Raw genomic sequence first — 26,351 nt, forward strand, 5'->3', positions numbered from 1 at the left:
ACAGTGTAAAAAGAAAGGGATTAACATTTTTATCTTGCATATTTACATGTGTGGCTTTAAATCACCGCCTATATCCTCTTTCAAATTTAAAAGAATTTCCGAGAGAGTATGCAAATTTTTATGATAAATTAAGGCAAACATCTATCATCTTCTGCTGTCTTTGGTTTTTTAAGGTAATTTAATGATGATACTTCATTGACGTACCCGATTACAAAGAAAAGCTGATGCTGAAATATTGACATGTATATGTCCAACTCTGATAAACACACCCATTCGATTTTCTTTTCCAATAATAACAAAAACAAAATAGCGTCCCTTTTTTAATTGATTAAATACAAAAGTAGATTGCGTGATTGTGTGGCTTGTGAAAACCCATGTAAAAAAAGAAAAAAAGAAAAAAGAAAAACTCCCACACCTTCTTCTTCTTTTCAATTTTTTTACTCTGTTGAAAGGCACATTACTATATTGTCTGTCAAGAATTTACTGGCGCCAAAGTTCCCACTTATGTTACACCCTGTGGGTTTTCTTACTCGGTGTTCGCCAATAAAGGACATACATTTACTTGTCCGCCACCAATCGCGTCTTTTGCCGCACAAGGCACCACTTGGCTTTGAAAAGTGGTGTGGATTTAATTGCAGCCATTTACGGTGTATTCACAGCTTTTTAAACAAGTCAAAGGCCGACGGCGACACTCAAGGTAAAAACATTGATCCCTATTCTTCTATCCACGCTACTAATATAAAAGGTTTTCAGATCTTCTGAGTTAGGTTGCCCGAACCAAAGAAGGGACGCCCTCAGAATAATAGAAGAATCATTAAGCGAAGAGCCCAGTCGTATTAGTAAGTAGTAAATTAACTGTGTATTTGGGTAGTTCAGTAATCATGATTTTTTTTAGACAACAACGCTGGGCTCGTTCAGCTCATTAACGCGGTTTATTTGTCCAAGGACCCAGTAAACCCAGAGGTTTACGAAACTCGTAACATATCAATGAATGACGTTCTGGCATTTGTGTGGAGACATTCCTTTCTATTACAAGACACTAATTCCATCGGCTTTGGGAAGTGGTGTGGCACCAGGGACATAGATTTTATTAAAGCCAAAACTAGACGAACCAGGGATGGCGAAGGTGCCAATGTCTCGGTGAGACAACTGTTCGTACTTAAGGATGTTTACGTCGGTAAGATATGCAAGTTGCATATTTTTGCATCTATCTAATCATGAAATATAGGAAATGTTGTGTCATTCATTATAAACCAGCTTGATGCACATAAGCAGACCATTAGGTCATTAAAGGAGGAAGGTTGCACAGTTGTCGGGTACGCCCGCAAATCCAAGACAAGAGAAGATGACGATGTAAGATTTAGATTGTTGGAACAAATGTGTTCCGAACTTCGATATAGGTCTGAGGTTGATAAAGTTTTTGTGTCCTGCAAATCAAATGCATCAGATCCAATTGTTAACCGGGATGTACAAGACCAAGGGCAAATGTTGAATAATTTAAATGCAGATGGCAACACACAGGGTAAAAATATTGATCCGTACTCTTCTATCCACGCTACTAATATAAAAGGTTTTCAGATCTTTTAAATCTCATTGCCAGAACCAAAGTGTGTTTAGTCATGCTCACCTTTGGAGGGTTCTCGACGAATACCCGGGATTTTGCACGTTTCTTAAGGTAATTAAGGAGAATATACAATAACAAAAGTAACTAACTAAAAGACCTAATAGCAATAATCCAAATGTTCGAATGATAATTGTTGACAATCTCCCTCAAGAGAACAGTGTGGTGGTCCTGTCTCGTGAGGAATTATTAAACAATCCTTCCAAATTAGGTTTATTTAAATGGCGTACAAATTTACAACGTCGTTTACTTTTCTTTATCTTTTTAAAGGATATTCCGAAACTTTGCTGCTGGACTTTTTTTGATATTTGATGAACAACAACAACGGCTGCGCCTACGGATCACGCATGAATTTTCTCGATTTCCCCGGCTATGTCAAACTCTGGCCAATGATATTTTATGTAATCGCACCAGCAAACTCGAAGCCTTTGTATGGCCACATATTCTTACCGCGCCTACCCCTTCGCTACCATCCGAAAGTTGGTATTCTCACGATTTGGTGTCCCAGATGCGACTTCAACAGCTATGGACCCAATTTCAGCCTAACTCTTTCCGAAGGTACTATCAGCAGCAATGCTCAACAACTCACAACTTCCCAATCCGGAATATCAAACAATTCTGGCGATGCCGTATGTTCCCACAGGCGCGCACTGTATACTATCGAGTTTTCTCTAGGTGTATACCCACAAAACAATTGATGTTTAAACATTTCGGTAACGTTTCCTCTCCGCAATGTTCTTTCTGTGGTACGGCTGAGGACTCAACCACTCATTTCTTGGTGGAGTGTCCAATCAAGCGACAGCTTTGGCACCGAGTCATGTCCCACTACTTCCCGTATCTTGAATTTACGCCAACAATGTTGTATGAGTCATTATGCTCCCTAAAACATCCGTTGTCTATGCAAAACAATGAGTGGTATCTCGCTATAGTCTCTACTACTCTTTGGCAAATATGGAACCTGTACTGGCTTCATGGCACAGACAATCCACGGCCTTATCCCGTCGCCAATCTACCAAAAATTGCGTCAAAAATTATTCAACAAATTAATAAGATTATCCACCCTGTCCCAAACCTAGATTAATTCTCTTGTCTATGTTACATACATCCACGAACATCCGTTTCATCAAGTCCCACCACTCCGCGATGTGTGACTTAAAAATTTTGTATTAAATCATACCCTTAATAAAAATTTATTTACAAAAAAAAAAAAAAAAAAAAAAGGATATTCCGAAGAATAAAATTAAAAATTATTTAAAATATAAATATCATTTGCTAGTTCCATAAAATAACATGTAACTTATGTTGAGTAAATAAAGTCATGTACTTACTTATACACAACCACTTGTACTAACATGACATACTTTCGTATAATTAGAGGAACTAACAAACTGGTTTATTGTCCTACAGCGCCATAGGTGCCAGAGCCCTTGCAAGAACTGGACAGAGACATCAGAGTCAATTAAAGCTTCAGTATGACTACAAAACTATTCAGGTACGAAAGTAAAGAGTTCCAGATGGTCACCGATTGACTAATGAAAACGCTCTTTGTAGATAAAAAAAAAAAGTACAATCAAGATCACATGGTAATTTATTCTTTGCTTTTTGATCGGGGCCGACGCAAACTAATTACAACAATCACCCAATCATCAAGAAGAGCTATTTCGAGTTTTTGTTAAGACACATTTTGTCACAGCACATCTCTGGACAAAGACATCGTTTATTATTCTTCTTCAACATGGAATCATAACAGTACAGAATACACACCTTCAAGCGTTAAAACAACACATAACAACACGTCCTAAAATGACGGGTACACTTGCTAGCAAGAATAAGCATATAATTAGAGCCAAAGTCAGCGACGTCCGATTTTATCTGCTTGATTAAATCCATGAACTGTAGACAAATAAACAGCAAGAATCATTATCATCATTATAAATATGGGGTCAAAGAGAGAGTAGACATAGTATGCTATTATATCTGCCTCAGAATATCAAACTGTTGACACGATACCTGCCATAACTGCGAAATTACATGGGCTACAAGGATTGAATCATCGGAAAAAGGTTCAAGTATTAAGTAAATAGTGGACCATTAAAGACCTATGTCAATCAGGGAAATCCATTTGGGTGATATTGATACAGCGATCAATGGAATGTATTGTATGGGTAAAGAGACCTCTTATTATCCTTCATGAGGGGATAGAATACCAAAATTGAACGGGAATAAAATGAGATCCATATCCATTCCAAGGATGATTTTGGGTCAAGTATTGTAAAGATAAGCGTATCACGGTTCTCGTCATACAAGTCTGGTGGTATCGTATACAGTGTATAGTGGCCTTTCAGGGCTTATAAACAGCAATATCATATTGCACGTAGATATCATTATGGTACTAATATTGTGTAAAGAAAATGCATTATACAAGATAGTTTGAATCGCTCATATTGATCTTATCAAATAATACAAATGACATACATTTAAAATATTTATGCAATATGGTTTAAATAAATAAATAAAAAATGATTTGATGGAAATACACTAGCACTTGATACATATCACAACAATGACGCACACTAAATTAAAATTAATCAGAAGCTTTGTATGCAATGGCGATAATAATACTGACAGCATCTTTAAAACAGCATGCATCAAATTCAGTCAAGTTGAGTGGCGTCATATTACAACACATTGTCACTGTAAATCCCTCGTTGTCAAGCCTTTGATAAAATAAAAAAGGTGCCTTGTAAATATTATTCGTGTATTTGTACTGTGTGTATGACTGCCAAGCTATTCTGATACCCAGTAGTGTAACCACAATTGTAGAATTTATAAATTCAGTTACCAACCTGACTCCGGTTCTTTCGTGGAATATATACCGGCATGGTTTTGCTTGTTCCGGTTCTCCTTTTTGTATGGAATGAACAAGTAATTAGCTTAAGTCCTCAATCGTCTAGCATCCTTTTATTAATAGTATGTTGAGCAAAAAAGCCAATGCACAAATAACAACGAAGGCTTCTATAGTTGTGATTTCCGGACAGTCGGTCCCTTCACCAGACATTTTAAGTGATGTATGAACTAGTCATTCAAGGTCTTCTGTTTTCACTTGAGCTTACTAGCTGCAATTACGTTCTCTTCTTATTTGTGCTTTTTTCGTTTCCACGGTTACGGGATTAAACTGGAAGCATGTGTGGAAAAAAAAAAAAAAAAAAAAAAAAAAAGGGGGGTGACAATTTGGAGATCTTTAAACGACCGCTTCGTTTTCTCTTTTCTTTTCTTTTTTTTTGCGTTTGTACGACCTGTAAATCAAAATGCCACTTCATCTTTTATGGGTGACCCTTTTTTTTGCGAAAAGAACAGAAGACTTATATGGGGCGCGTGTGGCTTTGGCGCTTTTATATTTCTTTTCCTCTGCTTTTTTTTTTCTTTCTTTTCTTTTATTCTATTACTGCAATTTTTTCTTTACAATACAAATTTTATTTTTCAAACAATAAAAAAATATATATACATATATATATACATATATAAATATATTACGGCATAGGCAGAAATGAGGTTTATTATTAGCCATTTGAATCTCTTGGTTATAATCAGTTGGTTTTCACTTCCATTACGACAAGCACAAGACATAGATTCAGTATGGTTTCCGCCAAGTAACTTTACTAATTGTACGAGTGCGCCAGTAGAGTTTCAGGTCTACTCAGTCAATCGATATTTTGACGTGGACAAATCAGTTTATTACCTCAATTTTACATCATCCTCAAATACAGCAGTGACAAGTGTGAACGAACAAGGAACTAGTAAAAATTAAACTTTTTATATTGCTACTATTAATAAGCGTTATTCACTCTCTTCATTTGAATAGCCTATTCTTCTTCAAAAATGGTGTTAAAGTTTGGTTTCAAAACAATGGAACCTGTATCAAGACAATTTTGTATGGACAGTCTAAACGGATGTCCTCTTTCACCACAGACCAATTTTACCATCGAAAGAGTAAACATAAAAGAAAAAAAAAATGTTACGTAGTACTTACATCTATTTATAGTCTTTTAACCTTTCTAATATTCCTGTGTATCCATTGGCCGACATTACAGCTCAGTACTCGGCAATTACTGCAGACAGTCATCTCGTCTGTATTCAATTAGCACCAGTCGGTTATCAACACCCTACCTGGCGAAATATATTCACCTGGCTACCCATTGGTTTTACAGCCTTTGCAGCAATCCTCTCTTTAGTTACATCCTTTAAAGTCTTTCACAGCGACGATGGGGATGCAGCAGCAGGTCATGATATTTTTTTGTTTGGCTCGAATTATGCCATGTTACCCGGTGTCTTACGATTAAAAACACCGGGTTTTTTTGATCTTGTCTTTTACGCTCAATTCATCGTGACCGTAGGTCAGTTCAATATTGAGTATCCAAGATTCCACGCTTTATTCACCTCCAACTTTTCCTGGAGTTTTCTATTGTTCAATCACTCCGAATGGTTGAATCAGATCATTTCGAGCCTATTTCAGGCTTCTGCATCTTCTGCAGACTCGATCTCTTCAGTTCCTGGACAGATCTTGAATAAACGACAAGAAATTTTGAATGTCACAGATGATTCGAACAATGTCGTTGTTGTGGGCACAGGCATGGCCGATTTTGCAATTGCTACAGGCATTGATATCAATGCGCTTTTCTTTACATTGATGGTCTATGTGCTATTAATAATTAGCGTCTGCTTGGCTCTTTGTTTTATTGTATGGACAGCTCTATATATTGCTGGAAAATCAACAGACCGCATCAGTCTTTTGAAAAACGCAAGCAAGATGTGGGACTTTACTCTCGGTAAGTCATCCATCCCATAAGCAGTAAAAAAAAAAAAAAAAAAAAAAAAAAACTAACATTCTTTTTATTTATTTGTAAATCAGGTGTTCTTGTTCGTATATTAAGTCTGGCTTATCTTCCTATACTCACCATGTCGTTTTATCAACTGATGATTCCTTCGCATTGGCATATTACAGTGACAGCTGCACTATTTCTGGTGATACCCTTTCTGTTTTATGGATTTGTTTCAATTAAATTAATGCAGATCCGACCGGCCTCATTTATCTACACCGAACTCAACTTATTATTACGATACGGCACACTCTATAACGCCTTTACCGACGTCACTTTTCATTTTTTTATTTGGATCATTGTGTACAAATCCGTCGTGGCTGCCATGATTGGCTTATTTCAAACAAGTGGACTAGCTCAAATCATTTTGGTGTTACTGGCCGAATTAGCATTGATGGTTGGACTCCTGATAAAATTACCTTTTGCAGACAATCAAGTTAATTTCTTTCATACCGTGATTGGGTTCATTCGAATTGTAGTCCTGTCCTTGAATATCGCCTACCTTCCTAACGTCATGGCAACGGCATCTGTAAAACAATACGTGGGGTATGCACAGATGGCCATCCATTGCTTTGCATTCTTTTTATTGTTGGTGTTACAAATAAAGAACTTGGTGACAATCGCTACTGGGCTTGGCGATGATGAATTGGACGAGACCGGAAAGCCACCTGCACGCATGGCCATGTGGAGAAAAATAAAGCGACCCCCTCATCAGCTTCATGTCACCAGTACAGCTACTCTCATGACAGCCGCCAGTCGCTCACAAAACCCTAGCTTCTACATGACAAACAGCAACCGTAATTCGAATCGTCTCACTGTGGATTCGCAGACCATTGATGCTTTTACGAATTACTATGGTCAAAATAGTAGTGCAACAACATCGCATGCGGTATTGAAACCCGATGAAGTGACGAGACTACAACACTTTGGCATAGAAACAGTGAATGCTACTAATGAGAACATGTTGTTACAGTACCCATCGCTTGTGGCTGAATATATGAATAATTCAACAACAGCATCGTCTTCGTCCGTGCCATTAAAACCCAACGAACCAGCCGCCTTATTAAATAATAGATCCACTAGAGCTTATACATTAGATGATGAAATAGTTCCACCGTCAGAACCTCTGATGGCCGCAATGAACTCTACGCTTAAAAAAGATTTACCACCTCCACCTCCGCTACCCAAACATGTCATTTTGAATAATGATTCGACGTATTCCCCTCCGCATGAACCCTCCCCGACAAGTCTTGTGATACAAGACGATGTATAAAATACAATAAAAAAATAAAAAGAAAAAAACTAATGTAAATATATTTATTATAAATAACAATAATAATAATAAAAAAAAAAAGTCTATGGTCTAATAATGGAAACAGAAAATAATCTGATTTTTGATTCTATACCCACCACTTCTTCATCCAGTTCAAACCTCTTTGGTTGAATCTTCTTGTCCATATTTTCAATGATTGAAATCACAGCAGGAGCTTCCAACATAGGACTTGGTTTCTGAGGAAATATAATTTGTAATCGAGCCGTACTGTAATACTGTTCAGAAGTAACGGATATAGGGGAGCTTTCAGGACTGCTACCTTCTTCTTCATCATCATCATCTGAATCAGGACGTACAAGCTGAAACTTGAGTCCGGATTCAAGCAATGCTAAACCAGGTTGTCGTGGTGATATCAAAAAGATAATTTCCATCAATCGTCCTACGTATTTACACACAGCTACACCGTATTTTCCAATCATCTCTTCTATTGCGTTGAATGCAGGATCGGGAACTTCTCCTCCTTGTCTATATGCAAGAATCAAGGCTAAGATGGCTCTTTCCGAATGAAGTAAGCCTGGAATATTAGCCAATGGTCCACTGGCTAGGGGCAAATGAAAGGCAACAAATGCACGGGTTTCCTTAGGGTAATGTGTTGTTAAATTGGCGAGATGTAATGCAGCCGGAATTAAACGATGTAATTGAAGTGGGTGGTCAGGTACAAGATAAAGTGGAGGGATAGCATCTTTGAGGATCTGAAAGACAGTATCAAATTCAGTGGATGATAAAGCATGAGGTAAGTGTGAGACATAATCCTTCACGCCTTCTAAAAGAGGATCTTTCATCTGTTCTGATAATGGCAACATATGATAGGAAATCCCTTGTCGAGCACCACCTTCACTGAAAAAGATTTGCTTAATCTTGAGGACCTTTAAGATGGCAGAAACAAGAAAACACGTGGCAGGGATCATCTTTGTTCTACGTTTAGAAATACGAAACAATTTCAGCTCGTTCACAAGTTCTTTTGGGTCACGATCTTTAAATTGATCTGCAATGGTTAATAAGTCTTCACCTGACATACTGTAACCACTAATGATTGGTATAGGATATCTCATCTCTCTTGTATTTCGCACCTTGTCTGATAATGAAGCATGATTGGTCAATGCCATGGATAGATATCCCAACGCTCTAAATCCACCACCACTCATATACAATGTGTAGCCATCGTGATCCATTAAATGGCCTGGAATATTCGTTGTTGTTTTCGCTATTGTAATCTGTTCCACAATCTCTTTGAATAGATATCGCTTCTTCTTTTTACTATCTTCGCATTTCGCTAATCGTTTTCTTAAAACGGCTGCTCCGTAAGGAAGTGATACAGGATTGGCTGAAGACTTGAGTCGTTTTTTGGGTCTGGTATCATCTTCTGCCATAAGAACGGGTGAATTAGAAGTAACGTAACTCAATTCACATGAACCTCCACCTAAATCCATCGTTAATCCATTGACTCGATAAAAGGAACCTTAAAAAAAAGAAAAAGAAAATGGATGAGCAAAATCTTTTATAGATGGGTGTGTAATATGGGTTACACAACGTACCGACAATCCCCATAGAAGAAACACTGGCTTCTTGTTCTTTGGATAAGATATCGACAGACCAATGTGTGGCCTTGTAAATTTTTTCCAGGAACTGTTTGGAATTGGAAGCGATACGAGTTGCTTCAGTGGCAATGACTTTGACGTTGGAGGGATCGACACCTTCATGTTGACAAATGGTCTTGAATCGTAAGAAACTCGTAATGACTTGTTCCATGGTTTCTTCGGGTAAAAAGTTATCGTCGCCTAAAGCCTCTAATAATGAAATAGGGGCACGTTCTTCATATGAAACCGGTAAATGCCTTGCCAACGCAGTGACAATACCAAATCGAATACCGTTGGATCCCATATCAACCACACCAAAAGGTGCCTTCATCGTATTAAATGTCATTTTTTTTTCTTGGAGTCTGCAGAAAAAAAAAATATAATTTTTTTTTTTAAAGCTCTAAAGAAAGGGTTTCGAAAAGGAAAGGGGAAACTTTTTTTTTTTTGTCTCTTTTTAAATACAATACAAAATCGACCGAAACCTAAATTTGGATCCATATAACGTGTGGTGGTTGGTCAGAAGATTTGACAGGAGCCCTCTATTTTTTTACTTTTTGCTACTCCCTGTACCCACTGAGAATAAATTTCTTGGCTTTGGGGGGGAAATAAATATTTGGTTTTTGATGCAAATGGCGGGTATAACACAATCACCGAAATTAAAAGGGTCTTGCGTATCCTTACTAACCATATACATCAAAACTCTTTTATAGCTTCTTTTTTTTTTTTTTTTTTTTGCTTATTGAGTATGGCTGAGATAACAACGTGCCACAGCTATGTGTGTCACATACATAAATATAGACTTTTCCGTATGCATGGCCGCTTCATCCCAGCCTCTTCCAGGAACATATTCAATTTATTCATATGAGATTCCTAATATATAAATTTTGTTTACATGCGGTAATAAATATTAATAATGATGGACTTCTTTATAACAAATTACTCGTAGTTACAATAGAGACTTTAAAAATGCGCGTTTTTTCCCCCCGTTGTACCTGTATAGAGTCTGTGCTCATATATCAGGACATGCATGTTGTGTTGACAAGCATGCCTTTTAAAAGCAGTTGTATAACATTCATCTGCAGTATAACCCTTCATTCTCAACTCAAATATGCTAAAATGATACCATACGTGATGAGCCTTTCATTAAAAAAAAAATAGACCTAGGCGTAATTTTTTTTTTTTTTTTTTGCTTTTGGCGTAACTTGTTTGAGTCACAGCGGCAAATTCTTAGAACTGTCCAATTTAGACACTTTTCGATCTCATGTAAATATTCTATTTTGAAATCAAGCGTTCATGTTCATCCTACATCAATTATAACAATATTTATTGACTCTCGAATTTCTCTTGCCTATAATGACCCTGTCATTTTTCGAGATGGTTAGTCTACATCATAATAAAGCAGCATGTTTCACTTTTTATCTGCTAAATCCTCAAAGTGATTGATTCCCATTACTTTTCTTTACTCTTTTGTACATGCGGTGACTTTACATAGTTGCCAAAAGAGAACATCTCTCTGTCAGAGCTTTTACAAAAAAAAAAAGAAAAGGTGCCATTTGTTTAAAGCGAACATGGGACGGTAAAGCATTCATAGCCATGTTGAATAAAAGGTTAAAAGAGGACTTTGAAATAAAATATAGTAGCCGCAGGACAAATCTGAGTGTGTGTGATTTAAGACGTGCTTATTTTCACTACTCCAATATAGTAAGCTGAAACAATTTATCATATCAAACAAGGCTGCTGCTCTCAATATACGTTTATAAACTACCTGTAAGATGTACGAAGAAGCTGACAAAATAGAAAGTACCTGCCAACGTATTGTTGGCAATAATGATAAAGTGGCCTTGACTAAATGTGGTTCTTTACACAGTCTCCAAATACATACAACAAAACCATGCATTATTAATTGGGAAATTGTGTTATTAGACCAAAAACAAGGTCACCATAGTAAAACTCTTCTGGAATTGTGTTAGTTTACAAAGTGTTCTCTTATGTATACTCTTCTGTTATCCGTTGTACTCTTTCCAATCTTCTATTTTACTGTGCTTTACAATCATTGATTGAAATTAAAAGTATACAGGAAAACTTGCAAATTAAAGACACTATATGTTGGATTGACACATAATTAAATTGTCAATGTAACAGACAAGACTTCATCATTAACGATCATATAAATGAGTGTATATAATATACAATCAAAGTCCATTTTACGTTATAAACTAAGTTCTTGTTTTCAAGTTACATGTGCCTTTTACTGTATTATGGCACTGTGTTTGTGATAACTGCATAAAACGCGTGACCTACACTTACTTCTAGAATCATGTGGACTAAAAAAAGACGTTGTTACACCGCTATTGTTGTACCGATGCCATTTATCACTTGTCATATAAAGATGACAGGTTTCACAGACCCACGGGCCTCCCTTTTTAAAAGTCCTTAAACGATGAATGTGCTCTTACAGCTATCGAAACAGTAATTATTCAATACATTCTTTTCGATAACTGATCAACTTGGAGTGATTCACTTTTTAAATATATTATATGGCAGTGGTTTATTGAACGACATATTTTGCGTTTAGTAAAGATGGTATAATTTTCTCGTTGTTGGTTGCTTTTACAAGCGAAAGATGATGCTTGGTTATATAATTCTTGATTTGGCATTTCTTTGGCTTGATTGTCACTTTATCACTAAGATCTAGCCAAAGATAATCGACATACGATAGAACGAAAAAATCGATTTGACAGGCTTTTTTTTTTATATATAAGAGCTAAGTTTAGTAGATGTATTTCTAGAAAATATTCGTCCTACTTACAGTCAAAGGACCAACTGTCATCATCTACCCTGACACATCCATTATGATGCTGATTTCCTCCTAAATCCAGGCCATCTAATTGAGGAATATAAAACGTTTGGCCATATGGCAAGTCATTGGCGGCTATACTGACAAAAGGGACTAAATTTTGCGATCCTGATCCCAAGCCAAAGACATTATGTTCACGACCTCGTCTTCCCACTTTAATGAATGAGTCCGTTGTGCTATCGATATTGATCAGATCACCATTTTCTAAAAGACACTAGTTTACTTTTATCACTTAGAATAACGCCTTATTTAACATATTGTTTTATGTATTACCGTTCCCTCCATGCGACACTTTTCATACATGTCCACAGGCACCAATCCTACTTCCACATTATCTTTATCCATCAACCTTCTTTTGATATCCCCTCCTAAAAACACTCGTTTCCCACCATTGGTTTCATCCCATTCGTTCTCTTTAGGAATCCAATACTGTGAAAATGGAACTTTTTTGTTCCCCCTGTAGCATGAACGCAGATGAATCTCTTGTTCGTCTGGTATTTCCTTTACAGTGACAACTACGTTGGGTTTTGATCCGTGGGTTATCACTGTGCTTGTGTATCCAGCAGTATGTATAGGAATGTTGATATGTGGGACGGTTGGCGTTACAATGGGTTGATGAGCTACAGGTGGTTTATTCCCTTCTGCTGGATTAGGGTGAGCTACTGGTGGTGGTCTATTTACTGCTGGTGGGTGATTGACGACTGGTATATTATTATTAGGGAGGGGTTTATTTGGCATGGGTGGATTATTGGCATTTATGACTGGAGGGGTTTTAGCTACAGGTTTAGGTGGATTGTTGGGTGATGGGCGTAACTGAGCAGCATGGATCTGATCCGTGCCATTATGAATATTTTCATGTGCAATTGAAGAATAGCTAGCATTCTCGGAGGATATATCAATCAAATCTGGCATATAACTAACGCTTATGGGTTCCGATAGCGATGGTATACTGTAAACGTTATCAATGTTAATTGTAGGCATGGAGACAGTATCGCTATTGATTTCAGAGCTAAATGTAAAAGGTGCAAATGAAGGCAAAGGTAGAATACTATCTATGGAACGAAAGGGCATCAATACGAATGAGTCTAGTGAGGCATGATGGTGACTCAAAGTTTGTTGCGTAACACTTGTGATGGTGACGGATTGGGCTTTCCATATTAATGCACATAAACATGCCAAGTGATACAATATGTGAGGCATATGTAACATTGGTTGATGAAAGGGAGTAAAGAAAAAAAAGAGAGAGAGAGAGAGTACTATTTAAAAGTAGTGTTGTATATATATGCTAGACATTCCTTGTGTAGTTATGGTAGTTGGGTGGTGGGGTAATCGGGACTTTAATTTAACGAAACGTCGCTAAACCAGCATTTGTCTAAGTTTGTGACAGTGGACTGATGTAAAGGAAAAATGGGGCATCAAAAGGGGCTTTTTTTTCCCTTTTTTCTCATCCATCCATCCATCCAGATAATACATTAAGAAAAAATGGCTGATCTCGAAGACCTCAACAAACCCTTTGGTAAAAAATCTAGCATAAAATTGGATACGTTTCGATACGAGTTGGAAATGAAGACTAAAAAAAAAAAAATAACACAATCTAGATCCTTTTGCTGATGTCGAAGAAGAGCAAGGCGTCAACAACACCAACTACCTCCGTGAGTAGCGAAAAGAGCAAAAAAAAAAAGAGAGAGAGAAAAGCGAAAGAAAAAAAAATACTCATTTATATAAATTCAATTCCCATCCGATAAAATAGATCTCCGTATTCAACAACGTAACGGTCGTAAAACCTTGACTACTCTTCAAGGTTTGCCCAAGGAGATTGATAGTAAGCGTTTATTAAAGGCTGTCAAGAAGGCCTTTGCCTGTAACGGTACAGTCGTTGAAGATGAAGAGCACGGTGAAATTATTCAAATGCAAGGTGATCAACGTATGAAGATGGCCGAATTTTTGATTTCCGAAGGTATTGCCAAGAAGGCTGAAATCAAGGTTCACGGTTTCTAAGCAAACTTAAACACCAACCAAAAACAACAAATCTATAATACCTCTGTCCCCCTTGTCTTTTTTTTTTTTTACACACATAAACTATTAAAAGCATTTACAAAATCTACTTCTATTTTCCTGTTTCCCATCCTGTTAAATAAACTTCAAAACCTTTTTCTTTTTTCAAGTTCAGTTCTAAACCCCTTCTTTTTCTTTGTTTTCTTTGTTTTTTTTTTGTTTTTTTTTCTTCTCCTTCTCCCTTACTTCTTCTCTCATTAAACATGTCGTCAGACACTCAAGATCAAACAGCTAATATGGCTGACCTTCATATCAAAGACGAGACTTCTTGCGATATTTTAACACCTCCTTTATCTACTGTATGTAACTGATAAATCCTTGTACCCAAAAAAAATTTTTTTGACAGTTTTTTTTTTTTTTTTTTATGTAGATGTCCACCTCTCAATCGCCTACTATTAGTGACCAAGATATTGAAAGTATTGAAGTAAAGCAGGCTCTTGTTGACTCTGGTCTCAGTGAAGCTATTGTTGAAGAAGAAGTTGCCTTGGCAAAGACCACACAGTTGGAACAAGAGAAACGTTTAAGTGACGAGGTAAAAAAAAAAAAAAAAAAAAAAAAAGGAACAATGTTTTCTTATCTACTCACATTTGTGTAGGCCCAAGCTCAATTCGATACAACCGTCAAGGCTCAACGTATGAAGCGTTTGAACTTCTTGCTTGAAAAGTCAGGCGCATATGCAACCATCCTAGGCAGCAAGTTGGCTAAGCAACAAGAACAAGCTCGTGAAAAAGCTGCGCATATGGATGCCGTCGCTGCTGCTGCTGCTGCTGCTGCTGCCAATAATAATCAACCATCTGCAGAGGAAGAAGCACCAGGAAAATCACGCAAAACGCGTGCTGCTACCAACTCCAAGAGAAAGGTAACCGATGCTGATTATCAACTTACAGACTATATTGAAGAAGACGATGTCAAGAGACGTAAGCAAACAGATGGTAGTGTCAGTAAAGCCATTATTGAAGAACAATCAGCCGCCTTGAAAAGAAAGAAGGAAGATCCCGTCACCAAACCATCCATTTCAGCTCGTCAGCCCAGTCTTGTCACTGGTGGCATCTTGCGTGATTATCAATTAGCTGGTGTTGAATGGTTAGTCAGTCTGTGGGAAAATGGTTTGAATGGTATTCTGGCCGATGAGATGGGTTTAGGTAAAACCTTACAAACGATCGGTTTCATCGCTCACTTAAAATCAAAGAACGTCGCTGGTCCTTATCTGATCGTCACTCCCTTATCTACCTTGGCAAATTGGGTAAACGAATTTAAACGTTTTGCTCCTGCCATCAATGTCTTGCTTTATCATGGTACCAAAGAAGAACGTCAACATATGATTAATCGCAAGATGCAAAAGAAGAAGGAAACTGAAATGGAATTCCCCGTCATCGTCACTAGTTATGAAATTGTCATGAATGACCGTAAGTTCTTACAACGTTACAACTGGAAATACATTGTTGTGGATGAAGGTCATCGTCTCAAGAACATGAACTGTCGATTAATCAAGGAATTAAAGACGTATTCCAGTGCTAATCGTCTTTTATTGACCGGTACACCACTTCAAAACAACCTTGCTGAATTATGGAGTCTTTTGAATTTCCTGTTGCCCGATATCTTTGATGATTTGGACATGTTCCAATCTTGGTTTGATTTTTCCGATATCAACGTCAAGAGTGGTAGAGATCGTATCATGAGAGAAGAGGAAGAAGATAACATCGTCACCAGTCTTCATACCATCCTTCGTCCCTTCTTGTTAAGAAGATTAAAAACCGATGTCGAACGCTCTTTACCTAAAAAGAAGGAATACTTGTTGTATGCTCCTCTTACTCAACCTCAAAAGAATCTGTACGATGCCATCATCAAACGCGATCTTCGTGATTATCTCATCAAGAGAAAGATTACAAAGCCCGATGAAGACGTCTCTGTCGCACAAGAAGAGGAACAGGAGGAGGAAGGCAGAGCCAAGAAAGCCATCAGTTACAAGGAAAAATCAGACCGTGAATATTTCAAGGAATTAGATCAAGAGCCTGTTACAGAAGTAGTAGACCATGTTGCTGTGACGAAACAAGCCAAGATGGCAGAAGCTGTAAAGCAAGTAAACGGTATGCATCTTCAAAACTTGGTGATGCAATTACGTAAAGTGTGTAACCATCCTTTCCTCTTTGACTGGCCTGCAGATCCTGCTACTGGACAACCTGTTTTAAACAATGATTTGGCTGCTCAATCTGGTAAAGTTTTATTGCTTGATAGACTCTTGACTGCCTTATTTGCTCGTGGACATAAAGTATTGGTATTCTCACAAATGACCAAGATGTTGGATATCTTGGAGGATTGGGCTGTCGGATTAAAGCATTGGCCCGTTTGTCGTTTAGATGGTGGTGTCTCACAAGAGGAGCGTCGTAGACAAATTGAAGAATATAGTGATCCCAAGTGCGATACCAAACTCTTTTTGTTATCCACTCGTGCGGGTGGTCTTGGTATTAATTTGACAGCAGCTGATACCGTCATTATCTTTGACAGTGATTGGAACCCTCAAATGGATCTTCAAGCCCAAGATCGTGTTCATCGTATTGGACAAACCAAGCCTGTGCTTATCTATCGATTTGTGGCTGCAAAGACTGTGGAAGCAAAGATTCTGGAAAAGGCCACTGGTAAACGTAGATTAGAGAAATTGGTCATTAGTAAAGGTAAATTTAAATCACCCGCTGCTGCTGCCAATGCCAAAAAGAATCAAGAGAATTCTGTGCGTGAGATGGCCGAGATTCTGGCTTCAGAAGATGGTGAGCAGGTTCAGATCGTATCTCAAGGCGACAAGGTCATTTCGGATGAAGATCTCGAAAAGTTATTAGATCGTAGTCCTGCTGTATTCGAATCCAAGTGTACGAGTAGTAATGATCAATTCAGAGAGATGGATGCTTCTGAAATGCAAGACTCTAAGAATGAAATCTTGGCCACTCGTTCTTGATAAACCAATTCACACTCTCGCACACACACACTCACTCTATCATTATTTTTCTCATTTCTTTCCCCTTTTAAAACCAAATTACACGCATACCGCATAATTCATTTTCGCTTTACTATTATAGTCTCTCTTTTTTTTTTTTTTTTTAGAATATTCGCTTCAATAAATTAGTTTTATATTCAATGTTTAATAATCGATACATGGAGTGTATAATCAAATATGGACAGGTTGAAAATACGGATTGATTGTGTCAATCTCGTAGATGCGCTGTAGCTATTTTGACAACTCTATGTGGGTCCATAAATAGATAGGAACAATGGGCATTTTTTTTTTTTTTTACCTTTTGATATTTACAATAGTAATTTTTGATTGTCCCAATCGACTTGTAATCTTTTGTTTTAATAGATACAAACAAAAGATCGTATCGTCATGTTGTCAATTTATTTTTCTCACACAAAAATAGCAAGGGCTGAAACGTCGCCATGGCGCGTCATACAAGGAAATCCTTCCCAAAACGCGATCTCTACTATAAATATATAAATATAAATATATGCTCGTGGAGGGCAGGTAGGCGCGTGTGTTGACGTGACAGAAGCTGGCGATGAAATGGGTCAATTTTTTGATTATCCGGGACTGCATAAAAGAAAATTTCTATAATAATCGTTCATTATTCTTGATTCTGCCATAATCACGTCGCTATAATAGATCCCTTCTTATTGACATTTCTATGGATATGATGCCATTGAGATATTTATCATTGTAAATAGATAGAATCGAGGAGTCGTGTAATAATATAACCCTGTTCTCGTGTTACCATAACAAAAACGCCAAAGGAAGGGAACGCGTTCATTTCTCGTTGTTTTTGGTTCCAACATAAACAACGCGGTCCAAAAACTCGAGATAATATAAATAAGGTCGATTTTTATTTTAGTTTTTTTTATTTTTTTTATTTCTCTATACTTCTTTTTCTTCGATTCTTTTCTTTTCAATCTATAAGCATATAAAAAAAAACATGAACTCCAACTTTTCAGATATTGATGTGACAATGCCATATGTCATTACTTCCGTTGTCTTGTCATTTTATAAGAATATTATGTCAGACAATTGGACACCTACCCGGTACCATAGTTTCCTAAGTTGTGTAGAGTCGAGCATACTTGCTGCTCAAAATAGAAACCCTTATATCTTACTCAACAGGTAAAGCAAGTCATTTTTTTTTTATATATTTGTATTTGAATGAAAAAAGTTGTCTTTTTTTATATATTTTATTTATATATTAACCTTTCATTCATCTATAGCTTAAGGCTCATTGAAACTTACATGATCAATATGCAAGGAGACAACCTTGCATTATTAGAATCAGAATACTCTATCTTTGTAGCCGCCTTCAGAATCAGTCAAAAGTTCAACGATGACTTTTTCTGTAACCATCTGGAAATTGTAAGATTTTCCTTCATTTAAATGCATATATTTCTTATTGACCTCTGATGTCTATTTAGGACCACAGTTTACTAACTGAAATGAACTATGTTCAATTGAAGCAATTCGAGTTCAAGTTTCTAGAGAAAATCAATTATAAAATTCTTATGCCATTAGAAGAGTATGTCCAATGGAAAGACAAGTGTCAAAGCATTTATGTCACATCCATCACACCCACTATCCTTGACAATGATGTCCATTATTATTTCCAAGAAAATAGCTTTGTTGGTTTACTTAATAGTGATGTCGACTGTACTCTTTATCAGGTTCAAGACAGTATCCCTTCTCCACCTTCGAGTGTGATTTCAAAGAATGACCTTCGCTGTGACAATAATGGACTCTTTGCAGAACACAATATTGTTTTTCAATATGGATTCTAAATGATGTTCTACACATTTGCACTTACACCACACACACACACACTCCCCATTAGTATACATATATATATATCACCCATTCACATCATACTCATTCTATAAAAACTAACCCTTCACATGGTCTATATCCCCCTCCCCTCCCCTCTACCTCCCCTTTACACAATAAAAAAATAAAATCACTGCTAGCATGATTTATTCCATCTCAGCCCTATTTATTTTTTATTTATTTTTTTTGGCTGAAGGTAAAAAAAAAAATGTAATTCGGCACTGTATTTTTTACGTCTTTTTTGTTCTTGTTTCATAGCTTAAAATGATTTCTATATCCACCGAACTTTTTTTCAATGAAGCCGAATTTCGACTCATCATTCCAAATCACCCCAAAGAAACTGAAGAAGATCCTATAGCCATCATCGAGTCTAATCCACGTGAATTCGCATTCTATGGTAGAAAACAAACAATTTTTTTTAAAAAAAAACGTACCTGAAAATGAATGTCTGGGAAGTAAACTCATTTTTTTTTGTTTTCGTTTGAAAAAAAAACAAATAAAAATAGATGAACACCTTCAAGTCTACTTACTTGCGCGTGTGTCGAAACAAATATCAGGTGCCGGTGAAGAAGTGAAGGAAGCCATTCATGCCTTTTACAATCAGTTGGAAGTCACTGTCGATGCTACTTTTCTCGATACCGTCACGCCTAATTTAAACAGGTCGTCTTCAGCAACTACCCAATCCAGTCCAACTTCACCCAAAATTCATCAACGTAGAACCATCAATGATGTGTCCACACCATTCTTTACACAAGCTTATAACCGAAACAATAAGAATGCCGAATTTATCTTGTTTGAACAAGAAGATACCTTTTGCTGCCTCTACCCTATCATTGTCCCTATTGGTAAGTTTTTTTTTTTTATCTCTTTATTATATTGAAAAAAACAAAAGAAAGAGGAATTGATTCTTTTCTTTTCTCACAAGTATATGCGAAGACAAAGACGGCAAATCCAGTTTTATCCATCAATTCAAATATTCAGTACAGACCACTTCCGTTAAAGAGAGCAACCACTCAAGCAGAATTAAACACACAAGATGATTCCGAATACGATACAGATTTATTTGAGACCATTAATTTATTAAGTGGATTATCTGAAGGTATGTCAAAAACCAATGGCATCCATTAAAAGAGAGAGAGAGAGAGACTAACAAAGAAAGGAAACAGATCCAGTATTTTCAGACGGGGAACGACCACTTCAAAGATTTGTAATGGAAAGCAACACCAGACAACCTAGCGGATCCTCTTCCTCTACCACCACCAATATGAATACAACACCTAGCTCACAACTCTCCATGAAACGAAGCGTACGCGAGAATTTAGCTATTCGTTCTGGATTGAACGTCAAAATGCGCACCACCAACGCATCTGTGGCAGAGAAAATGGTCATGATGTCGGTCGAGTTGGAAAATCCTGCTGAAGTGGGTTGTGAATTCTTGGTGGACCGCGTGGAAGTTCAGGTATCCAATGCAGTCGTATCCATGGCATTCAACCAGATTCAATTTCCTATCGAATTAAACAAATCAGATTTGATGGTATTTGTATATGATGTCACATTGTTAGATGATGGATCTGTGAAACCACCTACGCAGACCCCCCGTGTATTCGCATCTCGCAGAGCATTGCCTCAACAGCAGCAGCAACAACCTGTATACAATGATGATAAAATACAGCCTCAACGTGTCTCTATTCAGATATATGGATCTCCCATTATTGATGGTAAGAAGGCGTTGCCTATGCGATCCAAATGGAATACAATGCTGGATGTATCGGGTATCCGACAAAAGAGAGAGGAAGTGCCTTCTCCCTTTATCGACAAATTCCCACCCGCTTCACCCATGGCTCGATCACAATCAGCGCAAGGAAGTATATTTTCACCAGGAGCAAGATCTATTGTGGGAAGTCCCGGAGGTTTAGGCCATCAAATGAGTCCATCTCTGGAAGGCGTGTTTGGAATGAAGAAACAAAATAGTATCAGTAGTACAGTATCCACACCCACAAATAATACAGGTGCAAGACGTGCACCCGAGCGAGAAATTGCGGATGGCATTGTTGTGTCTTTTACAGTACCCGATGCCATTCAGGTTGGAAAGATCTTTTCGCTTCATATATTTATTGTCAATCGATCCAAACACACAAGACGATTTCAAGTGATGATACCTAACCGTAAACGCAATCCTACAGAAGTATTTGGACACACCATGAAGACAACTTTACCTCCTTTACCTATTGAGCAAGTTCCCATCGACCCATACATGGATGAATCAGGTAATAATTAGGCTGTATCATTTTTTTTTATCTAGTACGAATTCTAACTTTGGACCAAAAAAAAAAAAAAAATTAGAGTTTTTAAAGCAATACTTTGAAAATGAAACGCATGAAGCTGATATTATTTGCTTGGAAAATAATGTTCGTCTTAGTCCATTGGGACCTTCGACTTCTCAAAGTGTGGATATTCAATTTATTGCAGTGAAGGAAAAGTTACATACAATCGATCTGGTTCAGTTGGTGGATCAGGATACAGGGTTTGTAACGAATCTTCGTCATGTATTAGAAGTTTATGTCGAGCAGCAATTGAAAAATTAAATAAAAATAATGATTAAAAGGGTTAGCTACATATCATTGTCGTAACTGATATATATTTAAAAAAATTGCTTATGTGTATACAATAATATGAGAGTATCTATAAGCGCACAAAGCACCCAAGGATATTTTACAATATACATAGAATCGAAATGTGGCCAATGTAGTCATAAATGTTGACACTGCCTGTCCCACTCCTTTTTTTTTATATTTTATACAATAAATTATTTCTCATAGTATAAACACATCAAAATGGTTGCTTTAGAAACAGTATCTGAAATACATTCAAAATCACTTATCCAACTAGATGAAGCTCAGCCCCATTCCGCCCTTGGCACCGAGCTTCTCCAGCCCGATGTAATAATATAAAAGTCCCCTCCTATTTACACAATTATTGCTTTTCCCCCGCGCGGGCATGTGTAATATTAAATGGATCTCCTATAGTTTTAATCAAGAAATATTATCATTTCTCCTTTCAACAAAAATCACATTTCTATATACTGGATTTCTTCCTCCCCATTTTACAATATAAAAAAAAAATTGATTGATTCATAATAAGAAAATTGTTTATTTAAAAACTTCTAATTGGCACGTGCCTTCCCCTTTCCTTTACGCTTTTTCTCCACAATGGGTTTTAATTCATCATTTTTCTTTGCTTGTACTAATGCACTTTCCACTAGAGATGCCAAAATTGCCGCATCATCATCGTCTTTATTTTCCACCTCTTCGTTGACGTCATCCTCTTCGACCTTTTCAAACTTCTCTCTGACTTTGGAGTAATGTGCAAGTTCTGTTGCGGACACACTAGGAATAAGTTCTTCTAAAGCCTTGATAAAGTCTACTTCTTCCGCTTGTACCACGATTTCATCTGGTGTGACCATGTGTGATAAATAGTATTGAGCTGTCAAAGGATCAGGCAAGTCCGATCTTTTTTCTGCATTAAGAATAGCAACCTTGGTCTCGATTGAGTCTGCAACACGAGTCATTGCCTTAAGCATAGCATCCGAACAAAGTGCATAAAAATCAGCCCCCGTGTAATGGAAAGGGCAACGATCAGCTACACGGCGAAGATCCAAATCAGGATGAAGGCGGAACCTAGTCATCACACAAAATATAAGGTTGAATATCTTTTCTCCTTTGTTATTTAAATTATCATAAAAGGTCTTACTTTCTGGTCAGAGCTTCAATAATTTTCAATTGGGACTCATGATCTTGACTGACACCAAGATAAAGTAACTTGTCAAATCGTCCTGGACGTAAAAGCGCGGGATCCAACAGATCAGGTCGATTGGTTGCTCCAATCACAAACACATCACCTGCACCTGCTTCCTCTCCGCCCTCTCCCATACCATCCAATTCAGCCAACAATTGACTGACAATACGATCCATCACACCGCCTGAATCTCCCTTTTCTCCACGTTTGGGAGCAACCGAATCCAATTCATCAAAGAAAATAACACACGGCTTGGCATCGCGTGCACGCTGAAACACTCGACGAACATTAGCTTCTGATTCACCAATATACATGTTGAGTAACTCAGGTCCCTTCACAGAAAAGAAATTAAGCGAACAAGACGTTGCAATCGCCTTGGCTAACAATGTTTTACCAGTACCGGGTGGGCCGTACAGTAAAATACCACTACGTTTTTTAAGTCCTGCTCCAAATAATTCGGGATGTTCCAGAGGTAACTGAATCGTATCCAGAATATCATCCTTGACTCCAGCTAAACCACCCACATCATCCCATGTAACATTTGGAATCTGTATCCATTAAAAGTCAGTTTATCGTCCCTTCTCTCTTTTTTCTTTTTTTACCTTGGGTGCTCCAATAGAATCAGAATAACTGGATCTGGCTTCACCTAACGCAGTCTCAAAATCTGCTGCAGTCAAAGTAATTCCTGCAGCTTGAATATCGTGGGTTGTAACTGAGCTATTCTCATGTGTGCTGGAAGATGAGCCTTCACTTTCTTGTTCTTCTGGCACTTCCACTTTACGATGACTATATGAATGTATTCAGCACATTGTGATAAATATATAAGAGGACAAGACACTTACATGGAACGATCGATGCGTTGAAGGGAGAGAACACCTGCTCTACCAACCAAATCCACCAAATCTTTAGCCACCAAAGCAGCTGTTTGTGTTGCAAGATTAGAAAGAGAAATATCAGGAGCCAAAGGACTGTGACCTAACAAATTTTCGAGGATCTTTAAACGTGTGCCTTCATCAGGTGCATTGATAGCAACATCGTGTCTGAAACAAGAGAGTACGCTTGAAGGTAAAGTATCGATATCACCCGTGGTTGCAATCACCATAACGGGGTATCCAGTAGAGCTATGAGCTGCGTTCACATTCTTGATACATTCTTGTAGGACGGTTGCTAACAAGGGTTCTTGACCCGATTCAACCACTGCGCTCTTTTTGGCCAATCCTTCCATATGTCGGATCAATACTACACAAGGTGCAAGCGCAGTTGCCTTATCAAACTTGGCTCGTAAATGCACTTCTGTCTTAGCATCCGTATCAGATACAACATCATAAATAGAGAATTCATAAAGATGTAAGCCAAGATCCTCCACCACTTCTTTTACCAAGGTCGCTTTACCGCCACCGCGAGGACCATGGAATAAAGCATTGCAAGATACTTCAAAATCACGGCCCAGAGGATGAAGAGAAGAAGACACCAACTCATGCAACTGTTTGTAAGCGGCTGAAGAAGATCGAATCAAGGGTAACTTTTCTGTGAAATTATAATAATGGGAAATAGGACCCACAGGTACACGAGAGTATTCGATACCGGTCTGCACCATTTGCGTTTTACTGGGCACAATACGACGACCTGATCCAAAATAGGATGGATGTACCTTGGAATCTTCTACTTGGTCTGCAAGTCGAGTCACTTTGAAATAGGCCAGAGTCGTGGGTTTGGTATAAATAGGTATCGCGTCTAAATCATCGTCTTGTGGACGTAAACGAGCACTTTCTTCGTCGAGACAGATGGCAATCACATCTCCTTTACACACAATACGTTCCTTGGCTTCAAACCAACCTTTTAAGGAATCCAAAAATGCGGATTGCAATGCCTTGTCCATAGATGCAGGTGAGGCAATACGTGCAATACTTACAGCGGTGGCAACAGGTGGACCCTCTGTAGGTGGTTGGTTGACTTTGGTGATGGTAATCTTGGCCTCGTCCATGGATGCTGGTGGAAGAGGTAAACCAAGATTGAAATATAATACAGGTGGGAGGTAAACAACGTTACTAGATATATGGTAAATATGAGGATAGATAAGCGCTATTTTTTTTTTTTATATATAGGCACACTTACTTTTGACTTGAGTCAATACCATAGACACGGCATAATCTTGATCTTTTAGGGTCATTTGCACTGACTAATACCCAATCGCCACTAAAAACCCCGCAATCCGCTAAATCTTTAATATCCACAAAAACTCTGCATTCATCATCGTCCGAGGTATTGGGAGCAGGATAAAGACGAGCTTCAGGCCATTGCTTTTGTAAGATGACAACGTTGAATTCCTTGGGTTCGATGACTTGAGGGGTGATGGGTGAGCTCAACATATTGAATAAATTGGGGACAGATGCTCCATCAGAAATAGCTTTATGTGAATCATCTTGAGACTCTGGATCTGATAAATCCACTGTTAATACTCGAGTGCGCTCCCCTGAAACAACATAGCCTTGTTGCACTGGACTTGTCATTAAAATCTCAAACGCAAGTCCATTTCCAAAGTCACAATGTTCTGAAGTACGGATGATTCTCTTTGGTTCTTGAATAAATAAGTTTGTCAACGCATCTTGATCTATTTTTTCCATGTTTTAGTACACATATTTTTTTTTTCGCATTTATGTTTATTACCTTGTTGTGCAAATTCAAAAGTCTTTTGATTTAAAGCACCAATAATTAATTCATCCAATTCAATCAATTCTACAGGCTGAATATGTACACTACAGGATGAAGTATCCTCTTCATCCTCGTCCAATCTGGCTAAAGCATCCTGACCATACACACTTTGAACCAATTTCGTACTTGCATACAATAAGTTTTTACCGTCCTATAACAGAACCGAAAATATCAATACCCAAGAATTTCCCCCCGCGTAAGAAAGAGAGCTTTCAAAACTTACCCCTTGTTGAGTAGACTTACAATGTACAATAAAAGAGCTTAAAGCAGATTTCGTCTCTGTGTTGGAAATAGGCGATTGAACTGCTAAACTGGGGATCGAGACAGACACAGTAATGTAGTCTAGTAAAAATAAAAACTTGGTCAGCACAGTGTCTCCCCCCCCCCCCTTTTTTTTTTCTCATTTAGACACTTACCTTTTGTGTGGTTCGAGGGTACAAGTGATTGCCACAAGTCATTCGAGACTTTAATGACTTGATCTTCTTGACCGGAAAATAAGCTTAAATCTGCAATTTTAAATGGAGGCATGAAGAAAAAAATGGTAGTTTAAGAAAAAGAAAAGAGATGAAGGGCAACAAAAAAAATAACGTAAAGTGTATTTGTAAAATAAATATGACAAAAAGAGTTTGAGCATCCCACGCTTATACTTTGTGTAACAATTCCGTTTATGGGCCA

General features: G+C 37.7%; 10 protein-coding genes across 10 annotated transcripts; 7 read left to right on the top strand and 3 right to left on the bottom strand.

Moving 5' to 3' along the window:
• Positions 1-504: 504 nt before the first annotated feature.
• On the top strand, positions 505-1,933 carry EV154DRAFT_570609 (uncharacterized protein; the record flags this gene model as incomplete). The annotated part of the gene is made up of 6 exons (XM_051606206.1): positions 505-697; positions 768-839; positions 896-1,177; positions 1,229-1,522; positions 1,579-1,675; positions 1,729-1,933. The coding sequence occupies 6 exons, from the start codon at positions 505-507 to the stop codon at positions 1,931-1,933; spliced, it is 1,143 nt and encodes a 380-aa protein (XP_051451249.1).
• Positions 1,934-5,500: 3,567 nt separating this feature from the next.
• On the top strand, positions 5,501-6,451 carry EV154DRAFT_540725 (uncharacterized protein; the record flags this gene model as incomplete). The annotated part of the gene is made up of 3 exons (XM_051604439.1): positions 5,501-5,611; positions 5,664-6,311; positions 6,335-6,451. The coding sequence occupies 3 exons, from the start codon at positions 5,501-5,503 to the stop codon at positions 6,449-6,451; spliced, it is 876 nt and encodes a 291-aa protein (XP_051451250.1).
• A 372-nt stretch (positions 6,452-6,823) lies between these two features.
• EV154DRAFT_400966 (uncharacterized protein) lies at positions 6,824-7,405 on the top strand (the record flags this gene model as incomplete). The annotated part of the gene is made up of 1 exon (XM_051595281.1): positions 6,824-7,405. A coding segment is annotated over one exon (582 nt), but the record flags the coding sequence as incomplete, so codon positions are not given.
• Positions 7,406-7,812: 407 nt separating this feature from the next.
• On the bottom strand, positions 7,813-10,101 carry EV154DRAFT_111772 (Ppx/GppA phosphatase family-domain-containing protein). The gene is made up of 3 exons (XM_051593905.1): positions 9,979-10,101; positions 9,367-9,890; positions 7,813-9,290 (listed from the first exon to the last, which is right to left on the bottom strand). The coding sequence occupies exons 2-3, from the start codon at positions 9,752-9,754 to the stop codon at positions 7,855-7,857; spliced, it is 1,824 nt and encodes a 607-aa protein (XP_051451252.1). The 5' UTR covers positions 9,755-9,890; positions 9,979-10,101; the 3' UTR covers positions 7,813-7,854.
• A 1,855-nt stretch (positions 10,102-11,956) lies between these two features.
• EV154DRAFT_431555 (uncharacterized protein) lies at positions 11,957-13,003 on the bottom strand (the record flags this gene model as incomplete). Its single annotated transcript, XM_051596618.1, has 3 exons — positions 11,957-12,150; positions 12,218-12,479; positions 12,539-13,003. The coding sequence occupies 3 exons, from the start codon at positions 13,001-13,003 to the stop codon at positions 11,957-11,959; spliced, it is 921 nt and encodes a 306-aa protein (XP_051451253.1).
• A 530-nt stretch (positions 13,004-13,533) lies between these two features.
• EV154DRAFT_474054 (translation initiation factor SUI1) lies at positions 13,534-14,429 on the top strand. Its single transcript, XM_051597949.1, has 3 exons — positions 13,534-13,781; positions 13,864-13,917; positions 14,016-14,429. The coding sequence occupies exons 1-3, from the start codon at positions 13,748-13,750 to the stop codon at positions 14,261-14,263; spliced, it is 336 nt and encodes a 111-aa protein (XP_051451254.1). The 5' UTR covers positions 13,534-13,747; the 3' UTR covers positions 14,264-14,429.
• On the top strand, positions 14,412-17,428 carry EV154DRAFT_474057 (SNF2 family N-terminal domain-containing protein). The gene is made up of 3 exons (XM_051597950.1): positions 14,412-14,619; positions 14,691-14,852; positions 14,916-17,428. The coding sequence occupies exons 1-3, from the start codon at positions 14,524-14,526 to the stop codon at positions 17,268-17,270; spliced, it is 2,613 nt and encodes an 870-aa protein (XP_051451255.1). The 5' UTR covers positions 14,412-14,523; the 3' UTR covers positions 17,271-17,428.
• Positions 17,429-18,253: 825 nt separating this feature from the next.
• On the top strand, positions 18,254-19,282 carry EV154DRAFT_556556 (uncharacterized protein). Its single transcript, XM_051605359.1, has 3 exons — positions 18,254-18,464; positions 18,566-18,707; positions 18,767-19,282. Exons 1-3 carry the CDS (start codon positions 18,280-18,282, stop codon positions 19,124-19,126), a joined length of 687 nt encoding a protein of 228 aa, XP_051451256.1. The 5' UTR covers positions 18,254-18,279; the 3' UTR covers positions 19,127-19,282.
• Positions 19,283-19,405: 123 nt separating this feature from the next.
• EV154DRAFT_529557 (TRAPP trafficking subunit Trs65-domain-containing protein) lies at positions 19,406-21,785 on the top strand. The gene is made up of 5 exons (XM_051603686.1): positions 19,406-19,566; positions 19,676-20,014; positions 20,095-20,268; positions 20,336-21,436; positions 21,513-21,785. The coding sequence occupies exons 1-5, from the start codon at positions 19,434-19,436 to the stop codon at positions 21,752-21,754; spliced, it is 1,989 nt and encodes a 662-aa protein (XP_051451257.1). The 5' UTR covers positions 19,406-19,433; the 3' UTR covers positions 21,755-21,785.
• Positions 21,786-22,295: 510 nt separating this feature from the next.
• Positions 22,296-26,260, bottom strand: EV154DRAFT_529559 (P-loop containing nucleoside triphosphate hydrolase protein). The gene is made up of 8 exons (XM_051603687.1): positions 26,093-26,260; positions 25,900-26,018; positions 25,632-25,827; positions 25,080-25,575; positions 23,807-25,012; positions 23,567-23,750; positions 22,920-23,512; positions 22,296-22,846 (listed from the first exon to the last, which is right to left on the bottom strand). Exons 1-8 carry the CDS (start codon positions 26,202-26,204, stop codon positions 22,333-22,335), a joined length of 3,420 nt encoding a protein of 1,139 aa, XP_051451258.1. The 5' UTR covers positions 26,205-26,260; the 3' UTR covers positions 22,296-22,332.
• Positions 26,261-26,351: the final 91 nt, after the last annotated feature.

Source organism: Mucor mucedo, assembly GCF_025094135.1.
Source record: "Mucor mucedo strain NRRL 3635 chromosome Unknown EV154scaffold_194, whole genome shotgun sequence".
Lineage (NCBI taxonomy): Eukaryota > Fungi > Mucoromycota > Mucoromycetes > Mucorales > Mucoraceae > Mucor > Mucor mucedo.

What these genes read in the sequence shown, in the direction of transcription:
- EV154DRAFT_529557 (XM_051603686.1), top strand. Translation starts at nt 19,434, where the DNA reads ATGATTTCTATATCCACCGAACTTTTTTTCAATGAAGCCGAATTTCGA. An exon ending in ACGTGAATTCGCATTCTATG is followed by an intron (nt 19,567 to 19,675) that starts GTAGAAAACAAA and finishes AAATAAAAATAG; the next exon opens with ATGAACACCTTCAAGTCTAC. An exon ending in ATTAAGTGGATTATCTGAAG is followed by an intron (nt 20,269 to 20,335) that starts GTATGTCAAAAA and finishes GAAAGGAAACAG; the next exon opens with ATCCAGTATTTTCAGACGGG.
- EV154DRAFT_529559 (XM_051603687.1), bottom strand. Translation starts at nt 26,204, where the DNA reads ATGCCTCCATTTAAAATTGCAGATTTAAGCTTATTTTCCGGTCAAGAA. An exon ending in GGTATTGACTCAAGTCAAAA is followed by an intron (nt 25,013 to 25,079) that starts GTAAGTGTGCCT and finishes CCATATATCTAG; the next exon opens with TAACGTTGTTTACCTCCCAC. An exon ending in ATTGAAGCTCTGACCAGAAA is followed by an intron (nt 22,847 to 22,919) that starts GTAAGACCTTTT and finishes TGTGATGACTAG; the next exon opens with GTTCCGCCTTCATCCTGATT.
- EV154DRAFT_111772 (XM_051593905.1), bottom strand. Translation starts at nt 9,754, where the DNA reads ATGACATTTAATACGATGAAGGCACCTTTTGGTGTGGTTGATATGGGA. An exon ending in TTCTTCTATGGGGATTGTCG is followed by an intron (nt 9,291 to 9,366) that starts GTACGTTGTGTA and finishes CTTTTTTTTAAG; the next exon opens with GTTCCTTTTATCGAGTCAAT.
- EV154DRAFT_474054 (XM_051597949.1), top strand. Translation starts at nt 13,748, where the DNA reads ATGGCTGATCTCGAAGACCTCAACAAACCCTTTG. An exon ending in AGACCTCAACAAACCCTTTG is followed by an intron (nt 13,782 to 13,863) that starts GTAAAAAATCTA and finishes AACACAATCTAG; the next exon opens with ATCCTTTTGCTGATGTCGAA. An exon ending in CAACAACACCAACTACCTCC is followed by an intron (nt 13,918 to 14,015) that starts GTGAGTAGCGAA and finishes CCGATAAAATAG; the next exon opens with ATCTCCGTATTCAACAACGT.
- EV154DRAFT_474057 (XM_051597950.1), top strand. Translation starts at nt 14,524, where the DNA reads ATGTCGTCAGACACTCAAGATCAAACAGCTAATATGGCTGACCTTCAT. An exon ending in TAACACCTCCTTTATCTACT is followed by an intron (nt 14,620 to 14,690) that starts GTATGTAACTGA and finishes TTTTTTATGTAG; the next exon opens with ATGTCCACCTCTCAATCGCC. An exon ending in AGAAACGTTTAAGTGACGAG is followed by an intron (nt 14,853 to 14,915) that starts GTAAAAAAAAAA and finishes ACATTTGTGTAG; the next exon opens with GCCCAAGCTCAATTCGATAC.
- EV154DRAFT_556556 (XM_051605359.1), top strand. Translation starts at nt 18,280, where the DNA reads ATGAACTCCAACTTTTCAGATATTGATGTGACAATGCCATATGTCATT. An exon ending in CCTTATATCTTACTCAACAG is followed by an intron (nt 18,465 to 18,565) that starts GTAAAGCAAGTC and finishes ATTCATCTATAG; the next exon opens with CTTAAGGCTCATTGAAACTT. An exon ending in TCTGTAACCATCTGGAAATT is followed by an intron (nt 18,708 to 18,766) that starts GTAAGATTTTCC and finishes ATGTCTATTTAG; the next exon opens with GACCACAGTTTACTAACTGA.